This window comes from Dipodomys spectabilis, unplaced genomic scaffold (genome assembly GCF_019054845.1).
Source record: "Dipodomys spectabilis isolate Male_0828 unplaced genomic scaffold, ASM1905484v1 ptg000030l, whole genome shotgun sequence".
In the NCBI taxonomy this organism is placed as follows: Eukaryota; Metazoa; Chordata; class Mammalia; order Rodentia; family Heteromyidae; genus Dipodomys; species Dipodomys spectabilis.
Genome location: NW_024870707.1, coordinates 1,201,511 through 1,224,104, shown reverse-complemented (window position 1 = coordinate 1,224,104; position 22,594 = coordinate 1,201,511). Strand labels below are relative to the sequence as shown.

At 43.3% G+C, this 22,594-nt stretch overlaps 1 protein-coding gene across 1 annotated transcript in view; it reads left to right on the top strand.

Moving 5' to 3' along the window:
* Lrp4 (LDL receptor related protein 4) overlaps window positions 1-22,221 on the top strand; it is a 43,603-nt gene extending 21,382 nt beyond the window's left edge. Inside the window, exons 23-38 of the mRNA XM_042675624.1 lie at window positions 1,036-1,176; window positions 1,372-1,458; window positions 2,061-2,232; window positions 2,671-2,833; window positions 2,979-3,204; window positions 3,478-3,781; window positions 5,648-5,866; window positions 6,026-6,160; window positions 6,846-6,954; window positions 9,179-9,323; window positions 9,600-9,713; window positions 10,723-10,858; window positions 13,029-13,096; window positions 13,965-14,052; window positions 15,764-15,905; window positions 19,720-22,221. Of these exons, the coding sequence (XP_042531558.1) occupies window positions 1,036-1,176; window positions 1,372-1,458; window positions 2,061-2,232; window positions 2,671-2,833; window positions 2,979-3,204; window positions 3,478-3,781; window positions 5,648-5,866; window positions 6,026-6,160; window positions 6,846-6,954; window positions 9,179-9,323; window positions 9,600-9,713; window positions 10,723-10,858; window positions 13,029-13,096; window positions 13,965-14,052; window positions 15,764-15,905; window positions 19,720-20,052 (2,582 nt within the window). The 3' untranslated portion in view covers window positions 20,053-22,221. The remainder of the gene's footprint in view (window positions 1-1,035; window positions 1,177-1,371; window positions 1,459-2,060; window positions 2,233-2,670; window positions 2,834-2,978; window positions 3,205-3,477; window positions 3,782-5,647; window positions 5,867-6,025; window positions 6,161-6,845; window positions 6,955-9,178; window positions 9,324-9,599; window positions 9,714-10,722; window positions 10,859-13,028; window positions 13,097-13,964; window positions 14,053-15,763; window positions 15,906-19,719) is intronic.
* Window positions 22,222-22,594: the final 373 nt, after the last annotated feature.

Genomic DNA, 22,594 nt, shown 5'->3' with positions numbered 1-22,594 from the left:
AATGAAAGCAAGACTCTATTTGAAAAAATAATGAAAGCAAAAAGAGCCTAGGGGTATGGATCAGGTAGTAGAGTACTTACTACTGAGTTCAAACCACAGTACTACCAAATAGAAAACAAAAAATACAAATCAGAATTAGTATAATAAATAAAAAATGTATATCTGCAATGTACTCTCCCCACCTTAGATATGCCCCTTTTGTGAATGGGTTAGCTATGTGATAATCATGTGGTAGGAAGGTCCCAGAAGTAGAACCTTGCTATCCAGATGTTGGAAGTCAGGTTTTACTAGGCAGCATTAAACTCTTAGCACTTTAGGGTATTTGAATGCCTTCTAGGTTGTAAATAAAGCCCTCTGAGGTCCCTTTACTCTTTCTCTTTAGCTTTATAATCAAGGGTCCTTCCACAGTATTAATGAAGTATCATTTGTGAAGACATGTGTAATCTAATACTCAGGCTTTATTTTCCCCTCCCCCACCTTCCCCACACATTCCTTCTGTAAGTGTTCTACCACTGGAGCCACAAAAACTCCAGCCCCTTTTTAGCATTGGTTATTTTCATGGTATAGTCTTGCTTTATACCTGGGCTAGGTGGGCTACCTGTGTGTTTCCCCATGTTGCTGAGGATAGTAGGTAAGCACCACTGCGCCCAGCCACTGTGTTTGTCCTGTACCTGGGATAACAAAGTGCCATGGCACCCAGCCATTGGTTGATATGGAATCTTAGGAACTTTTATATGTAGGCTGTCCTCAAATTGTGATCTCCTGCTCTCTGCCTCCTAAGTAGCTAGGATTGCAGGCTTCAGCCACTGTGCCTAGCTGGTGTGTGCTCTTTTTTAATCCTTATAGCCACCTGTAATTGTCTCTATTTTATACATCAGGATCCTGAAGCTTAAATAATTGTGGTAACACTCCAAGGATCACATAACTAGAAACTAGCTGGGTCAAGGCATTAAGGTTCAGTTTGTCTGAATCCAAATCCTTTTAATGAGTCTGCTGGAGTGATTGTCCTCCCTTCTTCTTTCTCTACCTGAGCAGGCATGAACAGTTTCCTCATCTTCGCCAGGAGGATAGATGTACGCATGGTCTCCCTGGACATCCCTTACTTTGCTGATGTGGTGCTACCCATCAATGTGACTATGAAGAATACCATTGCCATTGGAGTGGACCCTCAGGAAGGTCTGTGTGGTCATCTTTGCCACCTGATTTCCTTTCCCTGCCCAACAGCCACTGTTGCCCTTTCTTTCCAATCATCTTGGCCACCTCAGCGCCTGGGAACTGCCTGTTCCCTCTGGCACTTCCCCATCCCTGTCTATATGGTACTTTCTCTATGGGCATGAGTGAGCTGGGTTGAGTCAAGCCTTCCTTTTCCAGGAAAGGTATACTGGTCTGATAGCACACTACACAGGATCAGCCGTGCTAGTCTAGATGGCTCACAGCATGAAGACATCATCACTACAGGTGAGCCTTCCTCTCAGCCCCAGCATCACCTGTGTGGCTACAGAGCCAGGGAAATATCCCATCTGTTATTTCATTGTTGTTGTTTTTATTGTTTGCTTATTGGTTGATTGATTGTGGGGCTTGAACTCAGGGCCTGTCCCTGAGGCTCTTTGTGCGCAAGGCTGGCACTTTACTAATTGACCCACAGCTCCACTTCTGGTTTTTTGAGTGGTTCATTGGAGAGAAGAGTCTCACCAGAATTTTTCTGCCTGGGCCAACTTCAAACAGTGATCCTCAGATCTCAGCCTCCTGAGTAGCTAGGATTACAGGCATGAGCCACTGACGCCCAGCTCCATCTGTTGTTTTGTTTTGTTTTGTCAGTCCTAGGGCTTGAACTCTGAGCTTGAGTGCTGTCTCTGATCTTTTGTGCTCAAGGCTAGCACTCTACCACGTAAGCTTTTAGTGGTTAATTGGAGATAAGAGTCTCACTGACATTTCTGCCCGGGCTGGCTTCAAACCGTGATCCTCAGATCTCAGCTTCCTGAGTAGTTAGGAATACAGGTGTGAGCCCAGCTCCCACCTGCTTTTAAAAGTGCCTTTTTTTTTTTTTTAACTTCTTACAGGGCTGCAGACCACAGATGGGCTCGCAGTAGATGCCATTGGCCGGAAAGTATACTGGACAGACACAGGAACAAACCGGATCGAAGTGGGCAACCTGGATGGGTCCATGCGCAAAGTGTTGGTGTGGCAGAACCTCGACAGTCCCCGGGCCATTGTTCTATACCACGAGATGGGGTGAGAGTTGCGCAGGGGCATGGATCAGCTTGGCTAGGATTACAGACTGGGTAAAGGTATGCAATGGAGAACAAGCCTGGGTCACAGAAACACTGAACTCTGGAGATCACTATTGATTGATCCTCTGGGTATGATCTACTCTCTTAAGATTTCTTTCAGTATGCTGGCAAAGTGTACAGGTTAAAAACATGAACCAAGAATTAGACAACCAATATTCAACTTCTTTCATCATAGATCAGCTGCATCAGTTTAGATCTAATGTTTACCTTCTCTGAGCCTCAGCTTTCTTACCATAAAACAAGAGTGATAGTTTAAGAAGAAAAAAAAAAGCATGCCTTATGAGGATTCCATGACATAATATTAGCACGTGAAGTCCTTTGCAAAGTAATTAGCCCACTGGAATAGGCTGGAATAATTAAGTCATGCTTCTTCACTCAGGTTTATGTACTGGACAGACTGGGGGGAAAACGCCAAGTTAGAGCGGTCTGGAATGGATGGTTCAGACCGCACTGTGCTCATCAACAACAACCTCGGGTGGCCCAATGGTCTGACTGTAGACAAGGCCAGCTCCCAGCTGCTGTGGGCTGATGCCCACACTGAGGTGAGTACCCCATCCCTGCTGTTTCCCAGAGGTCTGGTAAGACAGAAGAGACCTGTCCAATGACTGTAGTCCAGTGCTCCAAACCAGCCAACTGATAGCTGCCTCCCAACTGATAGCTGCCTCCCACTGTCTCCTTCTCCTATAGCGAATTGAGGTTGCTGACCTGAATGGTGCCAATCGGCATACATTAGTGTCACCAGTGCAACACCCGTATGGCCTTACCCTACTTGACTCATACATCTACTGGACTGACTGGCAGACTCGTAGCATTCATCGTGCTGACAAGGGTACTGGTAGCAATGTCATCCTGGTGAGGTCTAACCTGCCAGGCCTCATGGATATCCAGGCTGTGGATCGGACACAGCCCCTAGGTAAGAAGACCCCTGGAGTTGTGAGTCAGTATCAATGTCCGGACTGTCTAACTGCACATGTATTTCCAATCACAGAATTCCTTTACAATCAGAGGCAATTGTTTTCAGGATCATTATATGATACTGTCACCTTCAAATGACTCCTGGAGTCACTTCCTCTACCACATCCCTGAATCCTGTCACTTAGAACAAGAAGTCAACCCAAGAAACTAAGGCTTCCTGAGGGTCAGCCAGTCTACCAGGCTGGATGTGAAAGTTTGTCTGTCTTACTAGGTTTTAATAAGTGTGGCCTGAGAAATGGCGGCTGCTCCCATCTCTGCTTGCCTCGGCCCTCTGGTTTCTCCTGCGCCTGCCCCACTGGAATCCAACTGAAGGGAGATGGGAAGACCTGTGATCACTCTCCTGAGACCTACTTGCTCTTCTCCAGCCGAGGATCCATCCGGCGTATCTCACTGGACACTAGTGACCACACAGATGTGCATGTCCCTGTCCCTGAGCTCAACAATGTCATCTCCCTGGACTATGACAGTGTGGATGGAAAAGTCTACTATACAGATGTGTTCCTGGATGTTATCAGGTATGAGTAGCACTGAAAGTTGCAGGGGATATAACCTCATAGATTTTATGAGGTTACATTTGGAGTTGACAGCTAAACAAACCAAGTAATTTTCGTGATTTGGACATTGATTTCTAATCCTAATTTGACCACTTTGTAGAGCTTAGAGCAGAGTTACAAACTTTTGTTTGCTTATTTGTTTAATAAAAGAATATGCAGAGCTGGGAATGTGGCTTTGTGGTAGAGTGATTGCCTAACATGCCTAAATCCCTAGGTTTGATTCTTCAGAACCAAATAAACAGAAAAGGCCAGACAGAAGTGGTGCTGTGGCTCAAATGGTAGAGTGCTAGCCTTGAGTATAGAGAAGCTCAGGGACAGAGCCTAGGCCCTGAGTTCAACGCTTAGGACTGGCAAAAAAAAAAAAAAAAAAGACTATATGTATCCCAGAGAGACTCAGGAGGATGAAACAGGAAGGTAATGAATTCAAGGCCCGTTCTCAGGGCCTAGGCACTATCCCTGAGTTTTTTTTGCTCAAGGCTAGCACTCTACCACTTTGAGCCAACGCTTCACTTCTGGTTTTCTGGTGGTTAGTTGCAGATAAAAGTCTCACAGACTTTTCCTACCTAGGCTGGCTTTAAAATGCAATCCTCAGATCTCAGCCCCCTGAGTAGCTAGGATTATAGGCATGAGCCACAGCACCTGGTTTTTGTTTTATTTTTATTCTTTAAATTTCTGATTCTGACATAACTCAGGAATATAATGCCCTGTTACCAGCTATAGTGGCTTTTAGTGGCAGAGACTCCTGTGGAGGACAGGGATAGTTGCCTTTGTTCTCCCTGAAGGTGTATTAGGTTCTCATGCTGGGGGTTGTAGGCACATTTAATTGATTGTGATGTGCTCTTATGGTCTTCATCTTAAGGTTGAGTTCTATAGTGGGAAGGGAGGGGGTTCTCTGTAAATGTACACAGGTAGGTTTTAACAAACCTGCCTTTTCTGTTTCTTTTTCTCTGCCTTTTCTTTTTCTTCTCCTTGTGTTAAGGATTGAACCTAGTGCTTCACACATGCTAAGCACTCACCACTTCTGAACTACATTCCTGGCCCCAATTTCCCTCTATCCTTGTTTTAACTGAAAGCACTGGGGCTTGAACTCAGGGCCTCATGCTTTCTAGGCTAGCACTCTGCCACTTGAGCCACACTTCCTGCCCTGTTTTCTGCTGGTTATTTTGGAGATGGAGTGAACTTTTCTGCCTGGGCTGGATTTCAGCCTTGATACTCCAGATCTCAGCTTCTAAAATAGCTAAGATTACACACATGAGCCACATTGGTGCCTGGCTCTGACTTGCTCTCTCTCTCTTCCTCTCTCTCTCTGTCTCTCGTCTCTCTCTCTCTCTCATCTCTCTCTCTCTCTATATATATGTATGTATATATATATATATATCTTGTTTTTATTGTAAAAATACTGTACAAAGGGGTTATAGTTATATGAGTAAGGTAATGAGTGCATTTCCTATCCAGCATTGTTACCTCCTCCCTTCCTTCCCCACCTCCCAATTCCTCCCTCCACTGGCTCTAACTTTCTTAAGGTCACTACTTAGCAACCCTTATCCTCTCTCCCAAAGAAAGATGAGGAATGATTAACACCTGTCCTGTGGCTAGGTGAACCCATTTTGCAGGGAACACACTCTGCCCTCCTAAGAATTAATTCATTCCTTCTACAAATATGTTATTGAACACCTATCATGACAGGTACTAAGAAACATGCTAGGAGACATTTTCTTTCTGCCCCCATGGAATTTACAATCTGGCAGGGGTCCAATTATGGATTAAAAGAGTCCAGTGTATTCCTAGTCAATCTGGTCATTTATCCACCTCTGGGCTCTCCCCAAGGCGAGCAGACCTGAATGGCAGCAACATGGAGACAGTGATCGGACGTGGGCTGAAGACCACTGATGGTCTGGCAGTGGACTGGGTGGCCAGGAACTTGTATTGGACAGACACAGGCAGAAATACCATTGAAGCATCACGGCTGGATGGTTCCTGTCGCAAAGTGCTGATCAACAACAGCTTGGATGAGCCCCGGGCCATTGCTGTTTTCCCTAGGAAGGGGTAAGTCTATGGCTAGCAGAGATCCAGGGAAGAATATTCCTGGTTGCATAGGGGCTGCTGGTAGATGTTTATGTTATTAGTGTACTGATGTGTTCACAATATTCTGTCAACCTCTGGATGCCATTTCTCAATGGTGATAATGTCAATGTTGTATCTCAGGTACCTCTTCTGGACAGACTGGGGTCACATTGCCAAGATTGAACGGGCAAATCTGGATGGTTCTGAGAGAAAGGTCCTCATCAACACAGACCTAGGTTGGCCTAATGGCCTTACCTTGGACTATGATACTCGCAGGTGGGAATCCAGACATACTCTCCTGGAAATCAGGTGGATCAATAAGAGGACAGAGATTGAAGCAGGGGAAATGAAAAAATTGGAAGACTCCTTGGCAGGTGGAGAACAGTTTTACAGAAGGAGTTGCTAAATCCAACCCTTAGCTGAATTTTATCTGCCTAGTTTATATATAGTTTTTTAGATGGAGGGCCTCTATCAGAACATATCCTCTATTTGGACCACAGGGCCTACTTCTCCAGTCCTTTTAAGAGCTGAATCTTTTTTTTTTTTTTTTTGTCGGTCATGGGGCTGGAACTCTGGGCCTGGGCATTGTCCCTCAGCTCTTCAGCTCAAGGCAAGCACTCTACCACTTGAGCCACAGCCCCACTTCCAGTTTTCTAGTAGTTTATGGAGTGTCCTCTTCTCTTAGCCTTGGGAAGGGCCATGTAAGATGAACTCTTAAAGAATTTGGGTTTTGATTTTGGGGTAAGAGCCAAAGGCTCTAGACTCTTTATATTTCTCCTGAATAGCTTTTGCTCCCTTACTTTAACATTTAACATCAATGGCCTTTCCTCACCGGAGTTTCTTGACTGCCCAAAGCACCTGCCATTTCAGCTCAGCAGAGGGCAGATAAGTCCTGACAGGGAACAGCTGGGCTCCCTTTCTCTGGTAAGCATTTGTCATCCTTCTCTCTTTCGCTTTGCAGAATCTACTGGGTAGATGCACACCTGGACCGGATTGAGAGTGCTGACCTCAATGGGAAACTGCGGCAGGTCTTGGTCAGCCATGTGTCCCATCCTTTTGCGCTCACACAGGTATTGGCTCAGGAGAGAGGTAACTAACCATTCCTGACTAGGGTATTTCCTTAAGGTTCTAAGCCACCCAAGTGCTCTACCACTCAGCCCACTACTCCTGTGTTCTAGCACTTGAAGGAATAAATCTTTTTGTTGTTGTTGTTGTTTTACTGTGTAAGTCCCACTGGTCTGGTCTGCTAGCAGTAGCTAATTAAATAGAGGTAAACAGAACTAGCCATGGAGCTTTTTAAAATGCAAGTTCATAAGCCTTGGCTATAGAGAAACTGCTTTGTGAGGATTGAGCCCCCACAAAGCATTTTTACATTTTTCTTTTCTTTTCTTTCTTTTTTTTTTTTTTTTTTGTTGGTCATGGGGCTTGAACACTGGGCCTGGGCGCTGTCCCTCAGCTCTTCAGCTCAAGGCTAGTGCTCTACCACTTGAGCCACAGCGCCACTTCTGGCTTTTTCTGCTTATGTGGTGCTGAGGAATCGAACCCAGGGCCTCATGCATGCAAGGCAAGCACTCTACTGAGCCACCCTCCCAGCCCCTACATTTTTCTTGATAGTACCAGAGTTTGAACTCACGACCTTATGCTTGCTAGGGAAGCCCTCTAACATTTAAGCTATACTTCTAGCCCATTTTGCTTAGCCTTCCTGCCTCTACTTTTTAGACAGCTACGATTGCAAGTGTGCAAGTGAGCTTTCCTGTTGATCCTAATACTGTAGTCACTGAGTTGGAGCTCTGACCGCTCACTAAGTGGAAGTGGGGTATGGAAGCTTGAGGCCTCCAGGCAGTTGTTGTCTATTGAGTGCCTTTAGTGAGCCAGGTACCTGGGTTCAGGTTCTGAACTATATTATTAAATACCATATTATTTTTTTAAATTATTTTTTATTTTTTGTGTGTTTATATGGTACCAAGGAATTGAACCCAGGACCTCATGCATGTTAGGCAAGCACTCTACCATTAAGCCACATTCCTTGCCCTAAATATCTTATTATTTAATAACTACAACTCTGAACAAGAAATTAAACCTCTGTGAATTTCATTTATCTATAAAACAAATAGGTTTAATAATAGCACCCTCCTGAAATATATACAAAGCATTCGCCCAGTATCTAGCCCAGAGTAAGTGTGAAATGCATGTTATCACTAACCATTTTAATTCTTGTTAGCTATTCTTCCTGAGAATCCTAGCACTGTAGATAATTTGGGAGAGGAAAAAGATCTCCCAAGTCTGGGGCTATAAAAAAGAGATTCTTAGTCATTTAAAAAAAAAATCTGTAGGGGCTGGGAAGGTGGCTCAGTGGTAGAGCGCTTGCCTTGCATGCCTGAGGCCCTGGGTTCGATTCCTCAGCACCACATAAGCAAAAAGAAAAAAGCCGGAAGTGGCGCTGTGGCTCAAGCGGTAGAGTGCTAGCCTTGAGCTGAAGAGCTGAGGGACAGCACCCAGGCCCAGAGTTCAGGCCCCACGACTGGACCCAAAAAAAAAAAAATCTGTATGAAGCCAGGCACTGGTTACTCACACCTGTAATCCTATCAGGAGTCTGAGGTCTGAGGATCGCAGTATGTATCCGACAAATATCATCCACTCTGTGATCTCTATTTCTTTTTTTCTTCTTCTTTTTTTTTTGATTCTGGAGAATGAATCCAGAGCCCCATATATGCTAAATGCCACTGAGCCACACACCCTCAACCATGTAAAATAAATGATATTCTACCATCCTAAAACCTTTTATCAGGCGCTTTTTAATAGTAAGTTAAAAGTGAGTATCATTTTTCAATCTACAAATTTCCTTTGAAGTTTCTGATAGAGAGGAGAAATATCTATTGCCCTTCCCACCTATGATTGAAAATTTCACAATCATTGCATTGGCCACAAAAGCAATGGAGATTTGGGCCAGGGCTTTGAGAAACAGGCCAAGAAGAATAGGGACCTAGAAGAACTTCCAATTTTACTGTTATTTGCTCGGCAGACAGCCATTCATTCATCTGCAGACTAAGCGATGAATGAAACACATTCTTATCTTGAATTGGGTAGGGTAGAGAGAAATATAAACAAATTACCATAGAATGTTTAACTACATCTGGAAGTGCAGCAAGGTATAGAACAGATAAAGGAGAGAATGGCAAACTATGGAGTTAGTGCAATATCCTATCTAGGGATTCACAGAATTGACTTGGCACAGAAGCGGCTCTGAGGTCTGACTGCTGAATATTTCCTCTTTTTGGGTTCCCTATTGAGTAGCAGGACAGGTGGATCTACTGGACAGACTGGCAGACCAAGTCGATCCAGCGTGTTGACAAGTACTCAGGCCGCAACAAGGAGACAGTATTGGCAAATGTGGAAGGGCTCATGGATATCATCGTGGTTTCCCCTCAGCGGCAGACAGGTGGGCCTCTGGGTACTGAGTCTGCTTCCACACCGTCAGTGGGCCTGGGGATAGTTGTCCCAAGGATTGTTAGGGACCAAGACAACTAGAACTCCAAGAGAGCCTTTCAGCTCATGTTTCAAACTCTTACAACCTTTTTACTCCTCTTGTGATTATTTCCTTCTTGCCCTATTATTCCTGGGAATGGGTGCCCCTGGATTTCCTCCTTTTTCAGGAGTGTTAAGTTGGAAGGGCCAGTTCTGTCCCAGACCAGACGCATATTTGCTTTGCTTCCAGGGACCAATGCCTGTGGTGTGAACAATGGTGGTTGTACCCACCTCTGCTTTGCCAGAGCCTTGGATTTTGTGTGTGCCTGTCCTGATGAGCCAGACAGCCGACCCTGTTCCCTTGGTGAGTCAGACTGAGTGGCTTCTGGAACAGTAAGTCCTGGGAAAGATAGGGAATCAGCAGCCACAACTTGATGTTTCTGGTGGGATCCACCTACAAAAGGTTGCATAGAGGATGACCGAAGCAATGAGGTCTTGGAATTGCTTAGACTTGGGTTTGTCTGATCTGTAGCATTCACTTCCATAGAAATCAGGGCTCTTAGCCCAGCACTAGTAGCTCACGCCAATACCTAGCTACTCAAGAGGCTAAGAGCTGAGGATTGCGATTCAAACCTAGCAGGGAAGTCTGTGAGACTCTAATCTGTAATTAACAACTAGAAAATTGTGGCTGGAAGTGGCAGAGAGCTAGCCTTGAACAAAAAAGCTCAGAGACAGTGCCCAGGCCATGAGTTAAGCCCCAAGACTAAAAAAAAAAAAAAGAATCAGGGCTCTTGATTACAGAGCCCTGTTATGGGAACTGAAATCAGTGCTTAACTATTTACTCTTGACCTTTGTGGACTAGCTAGCCTATCCAGAACTATTAATATTGAATTTAAACCCTTTTTATTTATAGTATTAAGTTGGGGTTTGGAGATTAGAGCAGCTAAAAGATTGCTTTGTTAAGTTCTACAGCTGCCACTCTTAGAACTATACATAGAATCAGCCCTATGATCATTAAAAAAAAAAGATTATGTATGTCATAATAAAATAAGTAATTGCCAGGCACCAGTGGCTCACGCCTATAATCCTAGCTACTCAGGAGGCTGAGATCTAAGGATCATAGTTCAAAGCCAGGCTGGGCAGGAAAGGTCGTGAAACTCTTATCTCTAGTTAACAACCAGAAAACTGAAGTGGTGCTATGGCTCAAGTGGTAGAGCACTTGCCTTGAGCTGAAAAGCTGAGGGGTAACACCCAGACCCAGAATTCAAGCTACATGACCGACAAATAAAGTAATTATTTGTGTGTGTGTGTGTGTGTAAAAGAACTATATGTAAAGATTCCAACAGCTTACTCCAAGCTTCTTCTCTTTCTAGTACCCGGCCTGGTGCCCCCAGCCCCCAGAGCTACCAGCATGAGTGAAAAGAGCCCAGTGTTACCCAATACATTGCCCACCACCTTGCATTCTTCTACCATCAGGACCCGCACATCTCTGGAAGAGGTGGGAGGAAGGTAAGTACAGGATGTGGGGGGGGGGGGTGTCTATGATGTCAATCACCATGATCCCCCGACCCGGCACAGGACCGGTGTCCCAGCTTGATAATCCTGGCATCACATGATGAACCCCCGGTCCTTGCTATTTTGGGATAGGAGGTGATATTTAGACTTGTAGATTGTTGCAAATGAATCCCTTTTTAGCTTTGAGGGCAAGAAATTTTTTAAGTACAGTTTTAAAGAAAAGTCACTCAGGAAGAGTCTTGCACATGCATTATTCCCTCTTCCTCTAGATGTTCTCCTCGCTCACATGTCACAGGTTTAGTGTGTAGTCTTGTCCTATAGTGGTCTATGAGGTTGTAGTTTTATAACTTGGAACAAAAAAAAGGTCTCCTATGGATGTGATGGCCTTAGCTAATAATGATCCTGGCATTCAAACATGCATGCATATACACACACACACACCCATACACACATTAAATAAGTACAAACTCAGGTAATTCTTAGTCAAGTATGAAATATATTTCAGGACTGGAGGCACAGCTTAAATGGCAAAGCACTTGCCTAGCAAGTACAAGGCCTTGAGTTCAATCCCTAGCAACTTACACAAACACACCACACACACACACACACACACACACACACACACACACTCACACACACACACACGTCAAACAATAAAATTAAAGGGGTTTAAAAGGTAATTAACATTTGATTTTAATTTTTTTTTTTTGGTTGGTTGTAGGGCTTGAATTCTGGGCCTGAGCGCTGTCCCTGAGCTCTTCAGCTCAAGGTGAGCGCTCTACCACTTGAGCCACAGTGCTACTTACAGTTTTCTGGTGGTTATTTGGAGATAAGAGTCCCACAGACTTTCCTGCCTGGGCTGGCTTTGAACTGTGATTCTCAGATTTCAACCTCCTGAGTAGCTAGGATTACAGGCATGAGCTACCAGCACCAGGCTCACTTGATTTCAATTCTGAAAGCAGAAATATAATAATTTCAAAAGAGGAATCTAAAATGAGTGTCTCCAGAGTTCTATGATTTGTACACAATCAAATACCTTTGCTTATGTGCACTCTCTCTGAAGTAAAGACAACACTCAAGTATGTACATGTACTTTTCTCTTTGAAGTACTATCAATTATTATTAATCTTGGGCTTTCTTTAGGAATTTAATGGTATGGAAGTTTTCATTCCTGTAGATCAAACCTCACATGTTCTGCAAGTACACCCTCAGGCCCTAAGTTTATTTGGAAAACTTTTGACTCCCTTCTTAGATCTTTTCTAATGACCAGAGTTCTATTTGAACCTTCAGTGCATCTTTGTTTGTGCTGTTGCAGGTAGTTTTTCTCCTGGCTTTTAGGAGGTACAATTAATTGCCTATTTGTTGCCATGAAGAAATTACCTTCTGAGTATGTCAAATTAGTTCTCTGAGCACTCTGGATTTCTTGCATATTCTCTGATAAAAGAAGAGAAGAAAGTTTTTTTCAGATCTCATGATATAAAGACTTTGAGATAATCCTTAACTAGTTAGATTTGCTTGGCTTATGGCTGTTTCCTAGTCATTCTGATAGTTTAAGAAAATCTGATGCCGGCTGGGTGCCAGTGGCTCATGTCTATAATCTTAGCTATTTGGGAGGCTGAAATCTGAAGATCATGGTTCCAAGTTAGCCCATGGTTCCGAGGACATGACTCTAAGATTCTCAGGAAAATCCATGAGAATCTTCTTATCTTCAATTAACCACCAAAAAGCTGGAAGTGGAGCAAAAGTGGCAGAATGCCAGTGTTGAGTGAAAAGCTAAGATATAACACTCAGGCCCTGAGTTCAGGTTCTAGCACCCTCACAAAATTTAAAAAGAAAGGAAGCAAGGAAGGAAAGAAGAAGAAGAAGAAAAAAGAAATCCTGGCATTGATGTCCTTAGTAGTCTTTCTGCAGACTTCTAGCTCACTCCCAAACTTGCTTTTCATTTATAAAGGTTCATAAGTGTAACCATAGTGTAATGGCTTATAATCACTGATTCACACTGGTTTCTCTATTCTGGTCCTGCCCTTAGTATATTTCTAATATCCTCCACCTGGTACATTTTCAAACCTGAAAGCCCACTCACAGGCCTTTCTTTCCTTCCTATAAGAGAACAAGATCTCCTGTGAATAACAAGTAGCCTTCACATTTTTTTTTATGCTCACAGGTGCTCAGATAGGGATGCCCTGCTGGGCCTCTGTGTACATTCCAATGAAGCCATACCTGCTGCCCCAGGTAAGTCCTGTTGATCCAACTGTTTCAGAAAAGAAGATGCAAAGATTCTTTCCCCTGATAAATCATGAGGACTCCCGTGGGAGATGAATTTATTTTTTATAGACTAAATACATAAAGAGATAAAATAGCCACAGCTCATGGTCTGCTTTCTATATGGCAAGCATTTGATAGGCAAGATGTATCTTACATATCTATGTGTTCAGGAACAGTAGTCCTTCTTATCTATTTGGGATACATTGTAGGCAACCAGTGAAAGCCTGAAACCTCAGATAGTACTGAGTTTTATATATACTATATCTTTTCCTACACATGTACTATAAATATGTACATGATACATACATAAACTATGATATAGTCTCCTTTATGAATTAGGTACAACAGTAGTTAATAAAACAACTATAACAATACTGTAATAAAAACTATATGAATATGTGTACTGTCTCTCCAAACATCTTGATTTTTTTCTTGCATTATAGCAATGTTTGGGGCTATGGTTGACCATGGGTAACTGAATGGCAGAATGCAAAATAAGTATATGATGGGTGGTGGCTACTGAATTTGTATATAGATACATTCTCATTGACTCTACTGGCCCTATGAGGAATTTATTGTTTATAGTTAACTAATGAGAGAACATAGGCTTGGAAGTTTTGCTTCTTGCTTTAAGCCACAGAGTGAATGGGATTGGAGATGCTGGCAGTGAGCTTTTTTTTTCCTTGGCCTCCTCATTCTACCTCCTGTGGCACCTTACCTCTGAGTAGTAAGCACCTCCACTATCTTCTGGTAGTATGCAGAAGCTCTTCATCTTCTGCAGCACCATCTGGAAGGTGGCCAATAGTTTCTGCTAGTGTCTCTCTTTTCTCCCTAGGTGAAGGACTTCATATCAGCTATGCCATTGGTGGATTGCTCAGTATTCTGCTGATTTTGGTGGTTATTGCAGCTTTGATGCTGTATAGGTGAGCTCAGTTCTGTTGTAAAGGCTTTCCATTCTTTTGTCCTTACTGTATATCTGGGATCTGCTGAAGTTATGTAATACACTGATTCAACATCTGAACAGCCTTTTTTTTTTTTTGCCAGTCCTGGGGCTTAAACTGAGGACCTGGGCACTGTCCCTGAACTTGTTTTACTCAGGGCTAACTCTCTTACCACTTGAGTCATAGTGCCACTTTGAGACACAACACCACTTCCAGCTTTTTCTCTTTATGTGCTACTAAGAAATGGAACCCAGGGCTTCATTCATGCTAGGCAAGCACTCTAAGCACACTAAGCTACCTACACAGCCCATGAACAGCCTCATTTTAATTTTGCATCCCTAGCTGGAGCACTAGAAGAGACAGCAATGGAAGAAAAAAATTGAAACCTGTATACTAACTCTTATTTCTCAGTCACAATTTCCTCAAGACCATAGCAAAGCAACCCTTTTTGTTACATACTAGAAATGATTGTTGTCTCTTTACACAAATATAACATTCTACTATAATGTTGGTTGATCTAGTATTGCTCTGTAGCAATCATTTGGGAAAGTTGAATGTGTCATTTTCACCTCAGGATCTTTTTTTTTTTTTTTTTGTCAGTCATGGAGCTTGAACTCAGGGTATGGGCTCTGTACTTGACCTTTTTTGTTCACGGTGAGTCACAGCACCACTTCTGGTTCTCTGGTAGTCACACTACCACTTGAACCACAGCTCTACTTCTGACTTTTTGCTGGTTAATTAGAGATAATGAGTCTCACATACTTTCCTGCCTGGGCTGGCTTTGAACTATGATCCTGAGATCTCAGCTCCTTGAGTAGCTAGGATTATAGGCCTGTGCCAACAGCACTCAGCTTTCAATTTAGGATCTTTTTGTGTGCCTTTTTCTTTGTATTTTCCTCCAATTGCTTTAAACACAGCTTACAGCAAAAGAACAACAACAAAAAGTCTAGATTCTTCTGTTGCTGCTGCAACAGAATATATCCTATTTAATCTGTCAATGCCACAAATTTTTTTTTTTTTTTTTTGCCAGTCCTGGGGCTTGAACTCAGGCACTTTGCTCAAGACAAGCACTCTATTGCTTGAGTCACAACACAAAAAGTCTGGCTTGTTTTTGTTGCTTTTTTTGTTTTTGTTTTTTGGGGTTTTTTTTTGTTTGTTTTTGAGTAGTTTACTGGAAACTTTCCTGCCCGGGCAGGCTTCAAACCAGGATCCTCAGATCTCAGCCTCTTTTTTTTTTTTTGTCGGTCGTGGGGCTTGAACTCTGGGTCTGGGCGCTGTCCCTCAGCTCTTCAGCTCAAGGCGAGCGCTCTACCACTTGAGCTACAGTGCCACTTCCGGTTTTCTGGTGGTTTATTAGAGATAGGAGTCTCACAGTCTTTCCTGCCCGGGCTGGCTTTGAACCGTGATCCTCCGATCTCAGCCTCCTGAGTAGCTAGGATTACAGGTGTGAGCCACCAGCGCCCGGCTCATCAGCCTCTTGAGTATAGCTAGGATTCCAGGCGAAAGCCACCAGCGAAGGTACCAGTGACATTGTCCAAAAAAAAATGGCACTCATTACCTGATTTATGAAATGATAACCCTCTAATACGTTAATAACAATAAAATTATATTAAATTAAAAACACATTACAACTTTTCCAGGTAATAACTCTCATAAACATCTGAGCTAATTTCTTCTTGTTTTTCTTCTAAAGACACAAAAAATCCAAATTTACTGATCCTGGAATGGAGAACCTGACTTACAGCAACCCTTCCTACCGAACTTCCACTCAGGAAGTAAAAATTGAAGCTATCCCTAAACCAGCCATGTACAATCAACTGTGTTATAAAAAAGAGGTAAATGTGGAACTTTAAATTCAAGGGGTTTGGGGGGCGGAGGGAGTGTTAAGGGCAGATGTAGGTAGTGAGGAATTACATTCCAGTTGCCTGAATAGATCAGTAAGGGCTGATAATGGTCTCATCTGCTATTTGGGAAATTAGAGTGAATGGAAGGGTTAAGTATAATTTAGGTTTCCTTAGAAACCTAAATCTAGATTCTTTGAGGGACCCTAGTGAAAGCAAGATTAGAAAACAGCTCCTGAAAGATTTAGGTCTGAAAGCAGTGGTATGGATCTCCCTGCCAGGAGATGTTTTTTCTGAGTCATAGGTTCTTACTTTTTTTGTGTGCCAGTACAAGAGCTTGAACTCAGCACAGACACTATCCCTTAGCTTTTTCACTCAAGGCTGGCACACTACCACTTGAACCACAGCTCTACTTCTGACTTTTTGCTGGTCAGAGATAATGAGTCTCATAGACTTTCCTGCCTGGGCTGGCTTCAAACTTGGATCCCCAGATCCCTGAGTAGTTAGGATTACAGGTATGAGCTACCAGCATCCAGCTGTTCTTTCTTTTTTTAGAGCTGTCATTTCTCTGTTTCACTCTGAAACAAGGGGGCTGTCTTATACTGTACCTCCCCCCCCCCCCCAAAAAAAAGCCCAAGATCTCTTGGACTCTCCCTTTCTCCCTTTTCTTTCTTTCTTCCTTTCTTTTCCTTCTTTCTTTCCTTTCTTCCTTTCTTTCTTTCCTCCTCCTTCTCTTCCGCCTCCTCCTCCTTCTTTTAATGTGTATATGGGGGTATTGAATTCGGGGCCTTGCACTGCTGAGCTGCTTGCTCTGCTGGTGTTCTATCACAAAACACTAGCTGGTTATTTTTGAGATGGAGGTCTCATGAACTTCTATGTGGGCTTGCTTTGAGTTGCAATCCTACACATCTCAGCTTCCTGAGTAGCTAGGATTACAGGTGTGAACAAACACACTTAGCTTCCCTTTTCTAGTCTCTGATCCAAGCTAGTGATAACATGGCTGAGAACAGCTGATTTTTCTCTACTTGTCTTTCCTTTTATCTCAGAGTCTTTAAGAGATTTCTCTAAAATGCTGACAATTTATTTGCTTTTGTCTTTCTGCTTTGTTACTTCAGTAGAAAATTACTTGCTGGGGGCTGGGAAGGTGGCTCAGTGGTAGAGAGCTTGCCTTGCATGCCTGAGTCCCTGGGTTTGATTCCTCAGCACCACATAAGCAAAAAGAAAAAAGCCGGAAGTGGCACTGTGGCTCAAGTGGTAGCGCGCTAGCCTTGAGCTGAAGAGCTGAGGGACAGTGCCCAGGCCCTGTGACCGGACCAAAAAAAAAAAGAAAGAAAGAAAAGAAAATTACTTGCTGAATATTTAGGTATTAAAAATAGTTCCCTTTCCACAGTGGATCTATAGTTTGGAATTTCAAATTTTCTTAACCTGTCTTCTAAACTTTTTTGTTGTTTTTGTTGGTCCGGAGGCTTGAACTCTGTGACTGAATGCTGTCCCTGAGCATCTTTTGTTCAAGGGCAGCACTCTATCACTGGAGCCTGAGCTATAGCGCCACTTCTGACCTGTGTGTTCTAAAATCCTACAGCCTTCACCAGGAGTTGTTACTTAAGAAGACCGTAGTCAGGCCTGTCTTGAACAGTCAAAACTACTCTCACACCAGCAGGGATTCATGCATAATGATTATACTTTATACAGCAATTCTGTGTTTTTTGGAACTAGAAATTACCATATATAAAACACTTTCATTGTAGTTACAAAGAAAACCTTCAAGGCTAGGTGAGTGGCTTATGTTACAGTATAAGTAGCAGGTATAAGGCTCTGAATTCAATTTTCAGTACTACCTAAAGAAAGAGGAGGAGAGGGAGGGAAGGAGGGAAAAAAAAGGGGGAGAAAATAGGAAAGAAGGGAAGGAGGGGGAGAGAGAAAAAAATTATTCATAGATAACTTATAGAAATGATAAACTCCTCAATATCTCTGAGAAAGACTTTGAAGATTCTTAGATTTCTATAGGGTTGGATACCCCAGGGTGGGGTAATCATAATGAAAGCCAGTAGTTAGACATAAAAAGAGGAGCTGGGGATGTAGCTGAGTGGTAGAGCACCTGCTTAGCTTTTTCACAAGGCCCTGGGTTCCATCCTTGGCATCATCATCAAAAAAGAAATGATAATTGTGTGACCCCTTTTCTTCCATTATCTGCTTCTTCCTCAGCACCTCTTTCACCCCTCTGATAGCCTTTCACCCTTTCTCTTCTGATTGCCTCCTGATTCCAGGTACCTGTTGCTGTGTGTGTGTGTAGAGGGAGTGGTATCTTTAAAATTGCTAGTCCCATGTGCCCATCTTTCCTTGACTCACTCAGTGTATCTCTGTGATGACAATTCAAAGTGGCCTGTATTTTAGTTTTACAATAATTCCTTTTTAGGGGGTGTGCTAGGTGAATGGGTGCCTGTGTATGCTTGTGCTCTCTGTTGTTTCTTTCTGCATGAAAGCAGACTTGTTACTTCCTAGAAAGCAGGGATCATCATCAAAGCACCTTTTCTTTGTTTAATGTAGGAGCTCAATAAAATACCTTTGGAATATACTAATATAAAGCAGTGGTTGCAGAGCTCTGGGCAGGGACACTATCTCAGGGACAGAACCCAAACTATGGCCTATTTGCTCCTGGAAGTCATGCTATGTTGCTTGACATCCCCCATAAACTGGGAGTGAAGCTATCTTTTGAGGAGTCCATAAATGAAGCAGCCCGACAAAAGTCAGGGCTATCCCTGGAATAATCTAAGTTGGTTGGGAATGCTCCCAAAGCTCATTGAAGCAGGCCTGCCCCAAATGGTAACAAGTTAAGGTGCCTCACTGAATGCACATTTTGAATCCAAATAGGAGAATTTTTGAGAGCTTTCCTGTCTTACCTTCGAAGTATTCCCCTGAACAAAGTTAGAAAGAGATCATTAAGAACTAGCACATAAAGTAGTTCAAAATCCTCAATACATACACACTGAATTGCCTTTACCAATTGCTTTTGATTATTCACATCAGCATGATGTCCCATTAATAAACCACAGTAACAATGTAACAAACCAGCACATAAAGTAGTTCAAAATCCTCAGTACATGTATATTGAATTGCTTTTGCCAATTGCTTTTGATTATTTACATCAACATGATGTCCCTTTAATAAACCATAATAACCACGTAACCATAGCTAACATGTTTTCCATGCATCCTATGCCCAGCACCTCAACAATTGCATTCCATGTATTGCTTCATTTAACCCCATAGAAATTGCTTGTGAAGGGGCTGGGAAGGTGGCTCAGTGGTAGAGCGCTTGCCTTGCATGCCTAAGGCCCTGGGTTCGATTCCTCAGCACCACATAAGTAAAAAGAAAAAAGCCTGAAGTGGCGCTGTGGCTCAAGTGGTAGAGCACTAGCCTTGAGCTGAAGAGCTGAGGGACAGTGCCCAGGCCCAGAGTTCAGGCCCCATGACTGGACCAAAAAAAAAAAAAAAATGAGTTAGAGAGACAAATTGTTTGTGAAGTTCAAATGCTTTTTTCTTCCCACGTTTCAGATGGGGAGACTGAGTTTTACAGATGTTAAGTATTTGCCCAAAGGCAACATAGCCAGGACTAGAAGAAGTCATGGTTCTCCTTCTCCCTGTATAATAATGGTAATCATATATGAGGCGAGGATTCCTAGTCTTGCTCTTTCCTCATTCAGTTGTGGGTTTTTGTGTTCCATGCCCTATTACCCCAGCTCATCTTAAAAACCTATGTAGAAAGCCAACTGACTGATGTCTAACTATATCCCCATTCTTCACCCTAGGGTGGGCCTGACCACAACTATACCAAGGAGAAGATCAAAATTGTGGAGGGAATCTGCCTTCTGTCTGGGGATGATGCAGAGTGGGATGACCTTAAGCAGCTGCGAAGCTCTCGGGGGGGCCTTCTGCGAGACCATGTATGCATGAAGACAGACACAGTGTCCATCCAGGCCAGTTCTGGCTCCCTGGATGACACGGAGAGAGAGCAGCTGCTACAGGAAGAGCAATCAGAGTGTAGCAGCGTCCACACTGCAGCCACTCCAGAAAGACGGGGCTCTCTGCCAGACACAGGCTGGAAACATGAACGCAAGCTCTCCTCAGAGAGCCAGGTCTAAATGTTCCTGCCTGCCTGTTTCTTCTCCCCTATGGACTTCCGGTCCCTGCGCTCGCTTATACAGCAGGCCCCCTTTCCATGTGCTCATCTTCCTCCTCCCATCCCAAAATTGCTCCCAAGACATCCACAGGAGCTCTTTTTCCATCTGAGTCTATAGCAATACGGGCACAAGAAATGAGGGCACATCTCAAGAATGTAGACTGGATTTTTACCACCAACTCACCTCTTTCACTCCATCTTGTGCCCCCAGAGACTGGGATCAGTGTAGAGCCCACCTCCCCTTCCCCTGGTACCCTTGGTGTCTGCCCCACAGGCCTGATGCAGCCGATGATGCAGGGCTGCACTCTTCTGCCATTACAGCTGACATAATGGCTTCTCTGAGAACTGGACCACCAGGGGCTGGGGCACAAGGTCATGGGTAAAGAGAAAGGTAATGGATGAAGCCTGAGAGAAAATGGAAGAGTCCACCCAGCTGGTCTGGGTATCTAGAAAACCTCCAGCCTCGTGAAAAAGCTTTTGGGGGCTCTTGGGTCTGGGTGTACTGTCCATTGCTGGCAGTGGACATTATTTTTCATCTAAGAGTCCATTAGCTGCAGATATAGGTGAGATGTGGGTGTGGCTCAAACTATTGTTCTTCCTGCTGGAATATCTGGAGCCATTTCTACCTTTGATGACTGGAAGCCCTATCCTATGGCTATTCACTTATAGGAATTTCTTCCTGGTGCCACCACTGGTCAGTACTTTTTCTAAGCCTTTAAACAGGCTATGAGCCAGTGGCTTCAGTGAATAATGAGCTTTGGAGACTGAGCCTCCAAAATATCTAAGGAACTCTTCTTAGACCAAACACAGCATCCCACCCAAACTTCATTGTTCTGCCAATTTCCCCCTACCCCTACCCCCATTCTCTGGGATTCTGAGGGAAGTGATCCAAGAAGGTCCTGAAGTTTTCATAAATGGTCAAAAAGAACAATTAGAGATAGGGGATACCCAGGGACTCAAGTATCATAAAGTTGAAACTCCTATGTTCTTTCTCAGGTGATCGAGTCTATTCATGAGCTCTTATGCCAACTCTTTTCCTGGCCATAAGTGACTTCTTTCTGACACTGAGATGCCACCAATTGGTTTATGCTTACATACAACAAGAGCAGAGGTCTCAGGCATTTGTCAGTGGAGCTGAGACTTCTTCTTGTCCTAAAATTTTTCCCTGGCTCTGGTTCCACTTTGGAGAAGGCTCAATTTACTTCTTCTGACCTAACCTTGTGACATCAGCAGTCTCTAAAGTGGTGGGGTGAGTAAGAAGTAGAAAGGTAGAAAGAACCATGGATGAACCCTCCCAGCCTAGGGAAAGTTCTCTTCTATCCAGGAATTAGAAGTGGCAGGAGAGATGACACAGGCCTGTGAATGGAGGGGAGGATTTCTAAGAGAAACTTCTTGGATTTGAAGACTCTCCCATGGTTATTTGTATTGAAGGCTCAGCAATCAAAAGGGGTATGAGTGAAAAAGATGATCAAATATCTTTTGGTCAGTTCTAAGACCACTAGAGACGGATGTGAAGCTTTTAGCCCTACTGTCAGCCCCCAGTACCAACTAAATCAGGCCAAGAAGACTTTTTCTGTGCACCAAGTTGGGAATATGGGAATGCCAATTCTGGAAGGAAATGGTAGGTAACATTTCACCTTCGAAGAGGCACTAAAAGAGGAAAGAATCCTTAGATTCATGGTTGGGGAGGAGGAAAAAAAGAGTGGCATTTTCTTGATTGGAAGGGTGGAAGAATTTTTTGCACTTGGGCTGTTCAGAATGTAGAAAGGACATATTTGAGGAAATATCTATTTGAGCACTGATTTACTCTGTAAAAAAAGCAAAATCTCTCTGTCCTAAACTAATGGAAGTGATCCTCCCATGTTCATGTGTAATGGTTTTAACGTTACTCACTTGGAGAGATTGGACTTTCTGAAGTTATTTAACCACTATGTTCAGTATTTTAGGACTTTATGATAATTTAATATAAATTTAGCTTTTCTTAATTACCTTTGCCTGGCTTGGAGTCGTGACTAATCCTGCACCTGCTCCGTCTGGCAGACCTATGCTGTGAAAAAACCTGCTTGCAGACAATACCTCTTTCTTCAGGGATGTGGGGACAGTTGAAGAGCAATAAAGGGTCTGAAGTTTCTGTTGAGAGTTTTCAGCTCATCTTAAGAAGACAGATCATGACCAGAGTTCATTGGCTCATGACACTATTGCTCCCTCTAGAGGAAGGATGATAAATAGGTTTCATCTTGAATGTCTATTCATTCATTGGTAATAGCTGCCCAAGTTCCTGACCAGACTCAATGGGAAAAGTGTCATAATCATCAGTGACATCTCCAGGCACCAGAAGGAACTGTCAGTCTTGTGTACCATGTATCTTTTATGTATGTTCTAGGCCTTTTGAGGACTTCAATGCCATGGAATGTGACTTTACCTTGCAGTAATGATTACTGGCAAAACTGACATAGTAAGAAATGTACTGGAATCAGGACAAGGAATTCCAGTAACAAATCTGC